The following is a 15362-nucleotide window of genomic DNA, read 5'->3' on the forward strand; positions in this document are numbered from 1 at the left end:
TCTCATATCTCCCTCTCTCTCTCATATCTCCCTCTCTCTCTCTCATATCTCCCTCTCATATCTCCCTCTCTCTCTCTCTCATATCTCCCTCTCTCTCTCATATCTCCCTCTCTCTATCTCTCTCATATCTCCCTCTCTCTCTCATATCTCCCTCTCTCTCTCATATCTCCCTCTCTCTCATATCTCCCTCTCTCTCTCTCTCTCTCTCTCTCTCTCTCTCTCTCTCATATCTCCCTCTCTCTATCTCTCTCATATCTCCCTCTCTCTCTCATATCTCCCTCTCTCTCTCTCTCTCTCTCATATCTCCCTCTCTCTCTCATATCTCCCTCTCTCTATCTCTCTCATATCTCCCTCTCTCTCTCATATCTCCCTCTCCCTCTCTCTCTCTCTCTCTCTCGTATCTCTCTCTTTCAGCTGTACGGCAGTTAGAAAGCGGCACATTCATCACTGGGTCGTGCTGTAGACCGACCAACGTTCCGTCTATCAGACCACGCCCACCGCAATCTCAGCGCCGCCCGGGGTGAGGAGTCACCGCCCACCATGCGATGAGTCTTTGGACGCACAGCTGGTTGTCATGGTGATTCATCGGAGTTTATCCGTGTAGACCCCGCCCAGTCCCAGCTCCGGTATAGCAGCGGCGGTGATGTTGTCTTGTGGTCCCGTCTGCTCTCCTCCTCGGTAGTTTTACTCTCTCGGTGCTGTCCGGCAGATATCAGGCAGCACAACTGGATCTGGCAGGTACTGGGAGTCGGGGCTGGGATAGAAATGTCATTGGCTATGCGTGGTGCTGCAGTGCCGGGGGAACCACAAGTCTCAGCGGACTCTGATAGCCTCTGCTGAACACTGGGGTGATGGGACTGTAGGTAGCGGCTCCATATTAGTGGACTGTCCTTTTAACTGCGGTATGGACGCTGTGAATACAGTTGCTGCAGTTTGGATATTGTATATTTTGGGGTTTGTAGGAATAAAATATAATTGTATTGTAGAAATAGAAGTCAGGAGCCGATATCATATAAAACTGTTTCCTAACATCACAATGACCAAATAGCAACTTTTGGTTTTGTCGCAGTGTTAAGACCCCAGTCCCCTCCCCCATCCGATCATACCAGTGTCTATAGTGGTAAAAAGCCTTTAACTTTAGAAACGTCACTATGACGTCTGAGGTTTATTTATTATCTGATGCTTATATAGCACCAACATATTCCACAGCAATGTACAGAGATTGTCGAGGTTGTCATATTTATATTTATTGCTTATGGAAGATTTTCAAAGGGAGATATTTAATGCCTTATGTGTTTATGATGTTTTACTACTAAGTTCTTTTAAAGGGTTATCCCATCATGGAAAGAGAAGTATAAGACCCCATGCACACGAACGTGCTTTTGCGGCCGCAATTCCCCCGAAAATCCACCGGAGAATTGCGGTCCCATTCATTCCTATGGGGCCATGCACACGACCGTGGTTTCCACGGTCCGTGCATGGCCCAGGAGCCTGGACCGCAGAAAGAACGGACATGTCTTATTACGTCCGTGTTCTGCGGTCCAGGCTCATAGCAAATAATGCCCGCGGCCATGTGCATGGCCCGCGATTTACGGGCGGCTTGCGGGTGACACTCCGCCCCCGGCCGACCTGAGAATCACGGCCGTGCACATGGCTACGGTCGTGTACATGAGGTCTATCGCTAGGATTTGCCGTTACTTTCTGATCGGTGGTGGTCCGACTGCCAGGACCGCCTCTGATCCTGAGCTGCTGTACTGCGGTGTCCCCTTGTCTAGTTTTCAATGCACAGCGGCGCACCCAGCCGATAAATGGTCCGTGCTGCATTTACAACGCCAGAATTGATGTTTTTTGGTCACCTCGCTTTTCCAATTTTTTTTTAATAAAAAGTGACACAGCCAGGGGAATTTTAAAGGAAACGCAGTGATAAATCAAGCTCTAGATCGGTGGGGTTCCTGCCAGTCAGACCCTGCCGATCAGAAAGTATAGTATATTCTAGCGATATGCCATAACTATCTGCAATGGGAATAACCCTTTAGCTCGTGAATACTGGCGGCATTATGGACAATTCCTGTTTGTTAAAGTGGAGCTAAACGTTCGACAAACTTCTGGCATGTCATAGTGACATGCCAGAAGTTTGTATTGGTGGGGGTCCGAGCACTGAGACCCCCACCAATCGCTAGAACAAAGTAGCTGAAGGTATCGTGTGAACGCTCGGCCGCTTCGTGTCTGTTTGGCTATTTCCGGAAATAAATGTATCGGTGTACGGACTCAATAGAAAGTCTATGAGCCCGTACACCGCTACATCGGCTTTCCGGAAAAAGCCAAACAGAAACGAAGCAGCTGAGCGCTCACATGAGCACTTCAGCTGCTTCATTCTAGCGATTGGTGGGGGTCTCAGTGCTCGGACCCCCACCAATCCAAACTTCTGACATGTCACTATGACATGTCAGAAGTTTGTCAAATGTTTAGCTCCACTTTAAGGCTCTGTCTCGTTGATCGGCGCTCGTTTACAGGACGGGCCGTCTAAGAAGGCCTTTAGAAGGGTCCCCTGACAATAAGATGAACACAGGTTATCTCGCTACTGGGACCCCCAGCGATCAGCTGTAATTTGTGGCGGCACCTATAAGCAAGTGTTCAGATTTCATGGAGAGCTCCCAAAGAGGAAATTAAAGGGGTTTTCTGGGATAAAAATAAATAAATAAAATAGCACGAAATGATAAAATAATAAACTTCTCAATATACTTACCTTCTGAATTCTTGACCTTTCTGCTACTGCCGCTGTTCGGGTCCCCAGCCACATCTCTGTTTATTCTCCTGCGTGATGATGACCTGTCGTCCATAGTGCCACATGTCATGTGTGTGGATCAGCCAGTCATATCCCTCTATAGTGATGGCTCTGTGGTCGGCACATCACTACAGCGGGCTGTGATTGGCCAGCCAGCTCCAAGATGTCAACAGTGGCAGCAGAGGAACAGTGAAGAATTCAGAGTGTATCATTTTCACCCCTTGGTGTCACAGACATTTTTAATATTTTTTTTATTTTCCCGTCAACATAGCCGAATGAGGGCTTGTTTTTTGAGTGAGGAGTTGTAGTTTTTAATGTTACCATATAATGTAGTGGGTACTGAAAAAAATTGTGATTCCCTCATCGTGTTTTGGGTTTCGATGTCACGGCGTTCTACCTGTGGTAAAAAAATGACATGTTAACTTTATTCTGTGGGTCAATACGATTACGGGATACATTTTTATAGTTTTGTTTTTATGATGTACGACTTTTACAAGAATAAAACGAATTGTTAAACAAAAAAATCTTTTGTGTCGCCACATTCTAAGACCCATCGTTTTTTTTATTTTTTCATCAATGGAGTGGTATGAGGGCAGGATTGGCATCATCTTGTGGTAAATACAAAATTTTCATCACTTTTTACTCAGTTTTTTTTGGGAAGCAAGGTAATCAAAAACCAGCAATTCTGGCATTGTGAATTAGTTTTTTCTACGACGTTCATTCATCGGGTTAAATAACGTGATAACGGATGCAGCGATACCTATTATGTGAATTTTTTTATTTTTTACATTACTTTAGGGAAAAGATGGGAAAAGGGGGAATTTGGAGCTTTAAATATTTAGTAACGGGAATGGCATACATTACAGTAATATCAATCACATAGTTCCTTGAATTTAGAATACAATCAGAATATCTATATTGCATAATAGGTAGTGATATGCAATCAAAGAACTCAGGAACCTAAAACAAAAAAAAGATACAATAAAGAAGAAGAGAGAAAAGTAGAAAACTAGGAAAAAGGGAAGGGATAAGGGAGGGATGGTGCTCCAATTGCCTGGCTACCCCTTTAGAGGGGGAAAGATATATAAAATGAGAATCAAGGTGGCATATGAGACTTCCATGGGTCCCAAATCCTATATATTTTCTCTGGAGAATCTGAAAGGAAACTACTCAAATGGTCATTAACCATAATTCACGTCAGCTTGGACTCAACAAGGGAAAATGGAATAATGGGAGTTTTCCAAGCTCACACTATTGTCATCTTAGCGACCAAAATAATATATTGTATAAGCTTGCGTGTATATTAAGGAACTGATGCTATAGGACCATTTAGGAGACAAGTAGCTATATCAAGAGTCAGGGATATCCCAGTGAGAGATGAGATGAAGGTTTGGATTTCCGACCAGAATTTGGTCACCGTTGGCCATTCCCACCATGTATGAACTAATGAACCCATCTGTCCGCAGTGTATAAAGCAAGTTGGATTACTGGATGGAAATACGTGTGACAGTCTAAGTGGGACCATATACCAACGGAGAACAAACAGTTTAGAAGTAGTATAGGCCATCTCTCTCCACTACGACACCTACGGCTCTTTACCCATCTGCTCCTCCCACTTCAACATATGGGGCAATTTACCTCCCGCGGTGATCAGTTCAGCATATAAATAAGGTCAATTCTAAATATTTAGTATTTTTTTGTACATTATTTTTTGTACAGAAAGATGGAAGACTTGGCGGTCCTCATTAGGCTCCCAGGCTACCATGACAACCATCGGTACCCCACGATCGCTTCGCTGGAGGGTCTGATGAGCTGACAAAGGGGGCCTCTATTGACTGCGCCATATAAGTGGTTAAACGGCTGGGATCAGAGCTATCTCCGATCTGGGCCATTTCAGTAAGGTGTCGGCTGTAAGATACAGTTGACACCTGCAGAGTATGGAGCCATCCATACTCCCTCATGGCGGCTGTGATGTGGTGTTACGCTACAATTAGCCAAAGGCTTAACAGTTTGGCCTATTTTTTTTTTTATTCGGAAAACCCCTTCAAGCATTACACGTTATTTGCTGTCAGCGGGAAAACAGAGATGTGCCGAGTCCTCCAGAGAGAGATGCTCTTTGTAGTGGATCCAACAGGAAGGAAAGGTATAAAGAAAAAGACTGATGCATCTATTTTCTTTTGTGTCGACTCCTGTGTTTGCTTAAAGGGAATGTGTCGCTTTTTTTTTTTTTTTTTAGTTAAACATTTAGTGTATACATGATTAGACATTGTTAGAATTTTTTTTCATTTTATCACAAGTCAGGAAACATTATAAATTAGATTCTAATTTATAACATTTCCCTGTGCTGGTCACTAGAGGGAGCAATTCCCAAAATTGCAGCATTGCCATGTGGTAAAGCAACCACATTGCTTTATGCTGCAAATTTGGTGTAAACACACATGCTCTAGTGAGCTCACAGAATCCCCCCTCCCTTATCCTGGCTAGTGCCAGGAGAAAAGAGGGGATTGAACGGTCAAACCTCCTACACTGTGTGCCGCCATTTTTTGAGCGAATACACAGTGTAGTAGGCTTACATACAGTGGTTATAACACAAAACATACATAAACATGACTTACCTGCTCCTGCCGCCGCCTCTCCCTCCGGTCCGTCTGCTCCCTCCGCTTGCTTCTGAACACATGACCGGAAGCCGCAACCGGAAGTAGTAATCTTACTGTCCGGCCGCGGCTTCCGGTCCACAAGAAAATGGCGCCGGATGTCGCTTGGCCGAAGACCTTCCATTTGGACTGCGTGGGAGTGGCGAATGCGCCGTTCCCACACAGACGGCGTACACTATAGTGAATGGAACGGCTCCCGTTCGCATTCTCTATGGGCCTGTATGTGCTGTATTCCATGTCTGTATGTGTTGTTAATCGACACATACAGAGATGAAAAAAAAAATGCCAGCCCCCATAGAGAAGAAAAAGTTTGAAAAAACAAAAAAGTAAAACACCAACACACAAATAAATAAACTTTTTTTTCATAAAACACTAAAAGCAAATTTATCTAAAAAAAAATTATTTTCGCGACACCCTTCCTTTAAGAAAAACTGCATCAAAAACTGCATCAAAACTGTGTGTGTGATCCTGGCCTTATATGTATTTACTGATGAAGAGGCACGTTCAGCCCCAAAACGCTATTGTTAATTGACATGTACAATGCCTTCATAGAGGAGGTGAAACGTTGTAGTGGATGTTAGATAAATAAATCCATTTTTTTCTGTGTGCTGCTTCGCTTTTTCTTTATTATTGATTTATTACATGTACTGTACTGCTATCTACCTATACTACATATACTGTTTTGTTCTCTACCTGTACTACATATACTGTACTGCTCTCTACCTATACTACATATACTGTTTTGTTCTCTACCTGTACTAGATATACTGTACTGCTCTCTACCTGTGCTACCTGACTGTACTGTTATCTACCTATACTGTAGTGCTACCTGTATTACATGTACTGTACTTCTATCTATCTGTACTACATATACTGTACAGCTCTCTGCCTGTACTAGCTGACTGTACTGCTGTCTACCTATACTGTACTGCTACCTACCTGTACTACATGTACTGCACTCCTATCTACCTGTACTTCATGTACTGTACTGCTCTCTACCTGTATTACCTGTACTGCTATCTACCTGTACTTCATGTACTGTACTGCTCTCTTCCTGTACTTCATGTACTGTACTGCTCTCTTCCTGTACTATATGTACTGTACTGCTATCTACCTGTACTACATGTCCTGTACTGCTCTCTACCTGTACTACATGTCCTGTACTGCTCTCTACCTGTACTACATGTACTGTACTGCTCTCTACCTGTACTGCATGTACTGTACTGCTCTCTACCTTTATCACATGCACTCTATTGCTCTCTACCTGCACTACATGTACTGTATTGCTATTTACCTGTAATACATGTACCGTACTGCTCTCTACCTGTACTACATGTACTGTACTGCTTTCTTCCGATACTACATGTATTGTACTGCTCTCTACCTGTACTACATGTACTGTGCTTCTCTCTACCTGTATTAGATGTACTGTTTTGCTCTCTACCTGTACTACATATACTGTACTGCTCTCTACCTGTACTACATGTATTATACCTCTCACTACCTGTACTACATGTACTGTATTGCTCTCTACCTGTACTACATGTACTGTACTGCTCTCTACCTGTACTACATGTACTGTACTGCTTTCTTCCGATACTACATGTATTGTACTCCTCTCTACCTGTACTACATGTACTGTGCTTCTCTCTACCTGTATTAGATGTACTGTTTTGCTCTCTACCTGTACTACATATACTGTACTGCTCTCTACCTGTACTACATGTATTATACCTCTCGCTACCTGTACTACATGTACTGTATTGCTCTCTACCTGTACTACATGTACTGTACTGCTCTCTACCTGTACTACATGTACTGTACTGCTCTCTACCTGCATTACATATACTGTACTGTTCTCTACCTGTACTACATGTACTATATTGCTCTCTACCTGTACTACATTTACTGTACTGCTCTCTACCTGTACTACATGTACTGTATTGCTCTCTACCTGTACCATATGAACTGTACTGTTCTCTACCTGTACTACATTTACTATACTGTTCTCTACCTGTACTACATTTACTATACTATTCTCTACCTGTACTACATGTACTGTATTGCTCTCTACCTGTACTACATGTACTGTTCCGTTCTCTACCTGTACTACATTTACTATACTGTTCTCTACCTGTACTACATGAAGTGTATTGCTCTCTACCTGTACTACATTTACTGTACTGCTCTCTACCTGTACTACATGTACTGTATTGCTCTCTACCTGTACCATATGAACTGTACTGTTCTCTACCTGTACTACATTTACTATACTGTTCTCTACCTGTACTACATGTACTGTATTGCTCTCTACCTGTACTACATGTACTGTTCCGTTCTCTACCTGTACTACATTTACTATACTATTCTCTACCAGTACTACATGTACTGTACTGCTCTCTACCTGTACTACATGTACTGTATTGCTCTCTACCTGTACTACATGTACTGTTCCGTTCTCTACCTGTACTACATTTACTATACTGTTCTCTACCAGTACTACATGTACTGTACTGCTCTCTACCTGTACTACATGTACTGTTCCGTTCTCTACCTGTACTACATTTACTATACTGTTCTCTACCTGTACTACATGAACTGTATTGCTCTCTACCTGTACTACATGTACTGTTCCGTTCTCTACCTGTACTACATTTACTATACTGTTCTCTACCTGTACTACATGTACTGTACTGCTCTCTACCTGTACTACATGTACTGTTCCGTTCTCTACCTGTACTACATTTACTATACTGTTCTCTACCTGTACTACATGAACTGTATTGCTCTCTACCTGTACTACATATACTGTTCCGTTCTCTACCTGTACTACATTTACTATACTGTTCTCTACCTGTACTACATTTACTGTACTGCTCTCTACCTGTACTACATGAACTGTATTGCTCTCTACCTGTACTACATGTACTGTTCCGTTCTCTACCTGTACTACATTTACTATACTGTTCTCTACCTGTACTACATTTACTGTACTGCTCTCTACCTGTACTACATGAACTGTATTGCTCCCTACCTGTACTACATATACTGTTCCGTTCTCTACCTGTACTACATTTACTATACTGTTCTCTACCTGTACTACATTTACTATACTGTTCTCTACCTGTACTACATGAACTGTATTGCTCTCTACCTGTACTACATGTACTGTTCCGTTCTCTACCTGTACTACATTTACTATACTGTTCTCTACCTGTACTACATTTACTGTACTGCTCTCTACCTGTACTACATGAACTGTATTGCTCTCTACCTGTACTACATGTACTGTTCCGTTCTCTACCTGTACTACATTTACTATACTGTTCTCTACCTGTACTACATTTACTATACTGTTCTCTACCTGTACTACATGAACTGTACTGCTCTTTATCTCTGAAAAAGCGAGCTGCTTCTTTTGCCACTAGGTGAGGGTAACTCCTTTTTATTTCTCGTCTGCTTCATTTAAACGGAGCAATGTCTGTTAGTATGTGGAAGAACGATCGTTACTACGATAGTCGTCCCCATGCATTTGCTTCATGTCAGCAGCACAACTCTCTGCTTACCGAGGGAGATGTGCTGCTGACTAGCGACCGTTTTTTTGGTCGCATAAAAGATTTGATCATCCGATAAATGAGAGCTTGCTTGTTCATCGGCTGATCTTTGCCTTGTTTACACGATCATTGGCCTACGTAAAATGGCATTTACAGTGATTGTCCTGGAACAAACTTGAGAGACCACTGTATATACATCACAATAGATTGTCAGGTAGAAATTTGAGCATTGCTGAGAACTACACCTTTAGATGTTGTTACTTCCGTCAGCAATTTGTTTCTCTTTTTAACTTCCACTGCAAGCTTTATAGAGCAGAAGAAGGAATGTTTTTTTTTTAATCCTGTTTGCCGCCATACTATTATACCCATGGTATCTGACAAAATTAAAAATGTATGTGCTATGACATTTATGGGCCTTCAATTTCGTTTGAAATCCCCATCACATCTGTGACAGTGAAACTGGAAGTACCAGGTTGAACTGTATATCTTTGTGTCCTGCCAGCAATCCTAGAGTAACTCAGCTTTGTATGTTGAAGTTTTACAACAGAGAATTTTACATCAAATGTGAGTTTAATTATTCCAGTGCTGTTTATTAAACAAGTCACCAGGGAATTAATCAGAATACGAGCTGTAGCCAAGGAAACTGATATTAAGGAAACCATTGTCGTGGAAGTCAATGGCTCAAAATATATTAGACTGAAATTTAGATGAGTGTTCCAACAGACACTCATGCCAGGAACTTTATCCAGCATCCTAATCAGGAGATTTCACACCGATATATATCGAGAGAGGAGAAAAAACACACAGACGCTGCTGATATGCTCAAAATACTCCTCTGGGGGTTTATTTCCAAACTCAAACTATAATAATATCATTCAAATGGGGTGTAGACTTGAGGTTAACCAATCAGAGGCAATGTGACAATAATTCTTATTCAGCCAATAGCAGACCATAAGAATATTAATTCTAATTCTTCATTAAAATGCTGACATCAGGTAACACCTGGAGACAGGCATATAATGGGCAGTTGTTAGTGATTTGTTCTCATGGGGGAGGAATAGTTGCACTTTATGTCTGGGCGTTCAGCCAACGCGCTTCAATGGGGCTATGAAGGCCACACGTTTAACACATGGAGATAAGATGTTTCTTAGAATTATATAGAGGAAAGTCCATTGCAAAATGGAGAATACATATCTTAGTAATTCGGCATCCTGCTTGATAATTCACAATGTAATTTCATACAGAGACTATAAGCAAATAAACCATCCTTCACATCATATTAAAGTGTACAGATAAAAGAGAGACATGTCAGAAGTTTCTATTTGTTGGGGTCTGTGAGCTGGGACCGAAACGTATCTTTGAAAATCTCTGATATAAATGTTGATGGGACTTCTGTAGACTTGGTCATAATCTGCATGCTTTACATCACCGGCACTCATTTGAAGGGGCTCAGCTCATGGACCCATACCAATAAGAACTACTGGTATGTCTCTTTAACGTCAGAAGTTCTCTAAATCCAGAGGTACATGTTAGAGAATTTATAATCAGAAATGGCACTTTATTTATTTATTATAAACTTATTTTACTTTTTCTTTTTCTATGTGACTAAAATGGAAATAGTGCTGCTTTCAAAGTTGCCAATGGAGCACACACAGGGGGCTGTTTACCTGTTTTCTGAAGATCACTTTGCTATGTGGACTGGGACAGGATCAGCAGAGTAATCTCTTTACACCGTGTTCCAATTACTATGCACATTGGATTTAAGTGTCATAAACATTTAATTATTAGTTTTTCAATTAAACTCATGGATGGTATTGTGTCTTAGGGCTCTTTGGATCATTGTTATCAATCTCAGACACCTGTGATAATTAGTTTGCCAGGTGTGCCCAATCAAAGGAAAACTACTTAAGAAGGACGTTCCACATTATTAAGCAGGCCACAGGTTTCAAGCAATATGGGAAAGAAAAAGGATATCTCTGCTGCCGAAAAGCGTGAAATCGGATGTTTCAAGAAAACTTAGGCGTGATCATCGTACTGTGAAAAATATTTGTGGCTGATTCAGAGCACAGACGGGTTCGTTCAGATAAAGGCATAATGAGGAAGGTTTCTGCCAGACAAATTAATAGGATTAGGAGAGCAGCTGCTAAAATGCCATTGCAAAGCAGCAAACAGGTATTTGAAGCCGCTGGTGTCTCTGGAGTTCCGCGAACCTCAAGGTGTAGGATCCTCCAGAGGTTTGCAAGAGTGCATAAAGCTATTATTCGGCTACCCCTAAACAATTCTCACAAGCAGAAACGGTTGCAGTGGGCTCAGAAATACATGAAGACTAATTTTCAAACCGTGTTGTTTACTGATGAGTGCCGTGCAACCCTGGATGGTCCAGATGGATGGAGTAGTGGATGGTTGGTGAATGGCCACCATGACTCAACGAGGCTGCCACGTCAGCAAGGAGGTGGCGGAGTCATGTTTTGGGCTGGAATCATGGGGAGAGAGCTGGTAGGCTTTAGGGACCATGACGGTGTGAAAATGACCTCTGCAAAGTACGTAGAGTTTATGAGTGACCACTTTCTTCCGTGGTACAAAAAGAAGTACCGTGCCTTCCGTAGCAAAATTATCTTCATGCATGACAATGCACCATCTCATGCTGCAAAGAATACCTCTGTGTCATTGGCTGCTATGTGCATAAAAGGAGAGAAACTCATGGTGTGGCCCCCATGTTCCCCTGACCTCAACCCTATTGAGAACCTTTGGAGCATCCTCAAGCAAAATATCTACAGTATGAGGGTGGGAGGCAGTTCACATCAAAACAGAAGCTCTGGGAGGCTATTCTGACATCCTGCAAAGATATTCAAGCAGAAACGGGCCAAATACTCACAAATTCAATGGATGCAAGAATTGTGAAGGTGATATCAAAGAAGGGGTCCTATGTTAACATGTAACTTGGCCTGTTAAATTTTTTTTTATTAAAAGAGCTTTTGATTTCTGTAAATATGACCTCCTGATGCTGCAAATTCAACAAATTACCATTTTAGTTCTCTTTACAACCTTTAAAATGTTTTGATCTCTGTTGTGCATAATAATTTGAAACAGTGCATTTTGAGTTTTTTTACTTCTAAAAAAAATCTGTTATCATTAGGAGATTTGTTCAATAAAATTTGCATTTATACTCCAACGGTTGATGGCTTGAAGATTATACTGACTGTCATTTGCATCGACTATTTAGGAAAATCAGCAAAAAATAACATTTGCATAATAATTTGGAACGTGGTGTATAGTGTAGGGGATTTAATGATAGATAACAGCTCTATTGTACTGCTGGAGGCCTAGATAAGGCAGGATAGGAACACTATACTATATATACACAGATACAAAGTATTATCTCTGTATATAATTGTATAGTATTTCTATCCTGTCTTATGCACTTACCCTGTCACACCCTGGTCTCTGGGGGAGATGGTTGTACTCCATCTTTTCCTGGAGACTGTATTAGTCTATTGACAATTCTTTGACCATTAAAGGGATTGTGACGCTAGAAAAAAATGTATTTTTTTTTTTTTAGTTAAACAATTAGTGTATAGGTGATTAAACATTGTTCTAATTTTTTAAATTTTTTTCACGAGTCAGGAAATATTATAAATTAGATTCTAATTTATAATATTTCCCAGCGCTGGTCACTAGATGGAGCAATTCCCAAAATTGCAGCATTGCATGTGGTAAAACAACCACATTGCTTTATGCTGCAAAATTTGAGAAAACTCACTCGCTCTAGTGAGCTCTCAGAATCCCCCCCTCCTTTATCCTGGCTAGTGCCGGGAGAAACGAGGGGATTGAACGGTCAAACCTCCTACACTGTGTGTCGCCATTTTTTGAGCTAACACACAGTGTAGTAGGTTTACATACACTAGTAAACACACAGTAAAACACTTACATACACAGAAATAACTTACCTGCTCCAGTCGCCGCCGCTCCCTCCGGTCCGTCTGCTACCGCCGCTCCAAGTTCACAAGTCCGGAAGCCGCGACCGGAAGTAGTAATCTTACTGTCCGGCCGCGACTTCCGGTCTACAGGAAAATGGCGCCGGACGGCGCACAGTTCAACTTGGACTGTGTGGGAGCGGCGCATGCGCCGTTCCCACACAGACGGCGTACAGCATAGTGGATGGAACGGGCCCCGTTCGCATTCACTATGGGACTGTAGCTGCCGTATTCCATGTCTGTATGTGTCGTTAATCGACACATACAGAAATGGAAAAAAAATGGCAGCCCCCATAGGGAAGAAAAAGTGAAAAAATAAAAAAAAGTAAAACACAAACACACAAATAAATATAAAAGTTTTTAATAAAACACTAAAATCAAACTGATGTAAAAAAAATGTTTTTCGTGACACTGGTCCTTTAACTCCCATTCATTGCAGATAAAAACATAAAAAGTAAATAGCTACATAATTTTTAAAAAACAAACACGTTGCTTCTACATTGCAACTACTAATTAATAAAAGTAAGATTAATTACATTAAACATTCCTTTAAAGCGGTTTTCCCATGAGGGACATTCATGACATATCCACAGGGTCCCACCTCTGGCAACCGCACCTATCTCTAGAACGGGGTCCCCTAAACCCTGTTCTAGCTTTTTGTGCTCACGCTGCCTCCCGGCCACTTACTGATTACATGGTCGGGGGTTACAGAAACAGCGTAACTTGCTGAGCTACGCTGTTTCTGTAACTCATAGTTACAATAGTAGTTACGGAAACAGCGTAGCTCGCATGCTACGTTGCTTCCGTAACTGCCATTCACTACTATGGGAGTTACGGAAACAGCGTAGCTCAGCGAGTTACGCTGTTTCCGTAACTCCCAACCATGTAATCAGTAAGTGGCCGGGAGGCAGCGTGAGCACAAAAAGCTAGAACAGGGTTTAGGGGACCCCGTTTTAGAGATAGGTGCGGTTGCCAGAGGTGGGACCCGCATCTATCTTACATTTATGACCTATCCTGTGGATAGGTCATAAATGTCTCTCATGGGAAAACCCCTTTAAGGCTAGGATCACACACCGTCTTGATGCAGTTTTTGGCTGAGTTTTTTTAGCCAAAGTCAGAAATAAATTCAAAAGGATGGAAGGGTGTAAAGAAAAGACTGATGCATCTCCTTTTTTGTGTCCACTCCTCTGTTTGGCTCAAATAACTTAGCCTAAAACTGCATCAAAAATTTGTGTGTGATTCTCGCCTTACGGAAGTAGCATTTGTACTAGATCACAAGAGACAAATAATGTCTGTTCTTGTTTATAGTGTTTTTTTTCGGTCAGAAAAACTTTTTATATGATCTATTGGTTCATATAATAATGAAAAATTCCCCTTTCAGGAACCCCATATTAGCTAAATCTCACGAAATTGGAAGACTGAAGGGACACTAATTCAATGGCACGGACAACGTTTGATTTCAGTTAACTACCTTTTCCTGGGAAAACAAACATTAAGATTGTGGTTCGCCTACCAAAAATAACGCTAATCTTGTATATGAAATTACATTTCGGCTAGGGCTGCACGGTGACTTTGGCCGCGACACAAGTCGCGCGTCCAAAGATCGCTGTGTCGTGCGCTCCGCACATTACAGTAATGTAAGTGAATATGGCCGCGTTGCGACCCGCATGTTTCCGCGACCGTCGCAGGAAATTCAAACATGCGGGTCCTAACGTGGTCACATTCACTTATATTGTTGCAATGTAGACAGTATGACACAGCGATCTTTGGACGCGTGACCTGTGTGGCGTGCCCAAAGTCACTGTGTAGCCCTACCCTTATAGTGCAGTATTTGTTCCTGTAAAGCATTCGACTCAAACCTCTGGCTCTCCAACCCTTGCTGATGCTGGGGGTTGTAGATTTTTATAACAGCTGGAAAGCCAGAAGTTGGAGCCAACTGCTTCAAGGTAAAGATATGTTAACTGTTTGATTATATTTTTTAGGCACTTGCTAAGGATAAATATGCTGAACCCCCGGAATAATTTTGACCAGGACATGTCAAGTCATTCAGTATCAGGGAAGATATCAGATTTCAGCACTAAAGATTCAATTTTACGCAGCACATCCAGTATGACTGAATCAGTGAACTACCCTGATCAGGTATTCATCAATGCCGCCAAGATCTTCCAAGGTATTTATCGGAAGAAACCTCCAGACAGAATTCTGGTGAACTATGGTTCTGACATTGAGCTCTCCGCAACAGAATTTAAGGACGAAAGATCTCAACGCTGGTCTTATGAATTGGCTTTCAATTCTCTGAAATGTGAGTATAACCCATAATTTACTGTCAAATTCTATGTGTACTTCTTATTAATGCCAGGCTGGGTCAAATTTATTAATTTATTTTATCAATTTT

The 15362-nt window shown here is 41.7% G+C and overlaps 1 protein-coding gene across 2 annotated transcripts in view; it reads left to right on the forward strand.

The window, feature by feature from the left end:
* Positions 1-433: 433 nt before the first annotated feature.
* NSUN7 (NOP2/Sun RNA methyltransferase family member 7) overlaps positions 434-15362 on the forward strand; it is a 62846-nt gene continuing 47917 nt past the window's right edge. The window contains exons 1-2 of one of the 2 annotated variants that reach the window (XM_075859404.1): positions 434-738; positions 14950-15269. In XM_075859404.1, coding sequence (XP_075715519.1) covers positions 14969-15269 — 301 coding nt within the window. In that variant the 5' untranslated portion in view covers positions 434-738; positions 14950-14968. The remainder of the gene's footprint in view (positions 739-14949; positions 15270-15362) is intronic. The other variant, XM_075859399.1, reaches the window with a different exon arrangement.

The sequence above is a fragment of the Rhinoderma darwinii genome, chromosome 1, assembly GCF_050947455.1.
Source record: "Rhinoderma darwinii isolate aRhiDar2 chromosome 1, aRhiDar2.hap1, whole genome shotgun sequence".
Taxonomy (NCBI): Eukaryota; Metazoa; Chordata; class Amphibia; order Anura; family Rhinodermatidae; genus Rhinoderma; species Rhinoderma darwinii.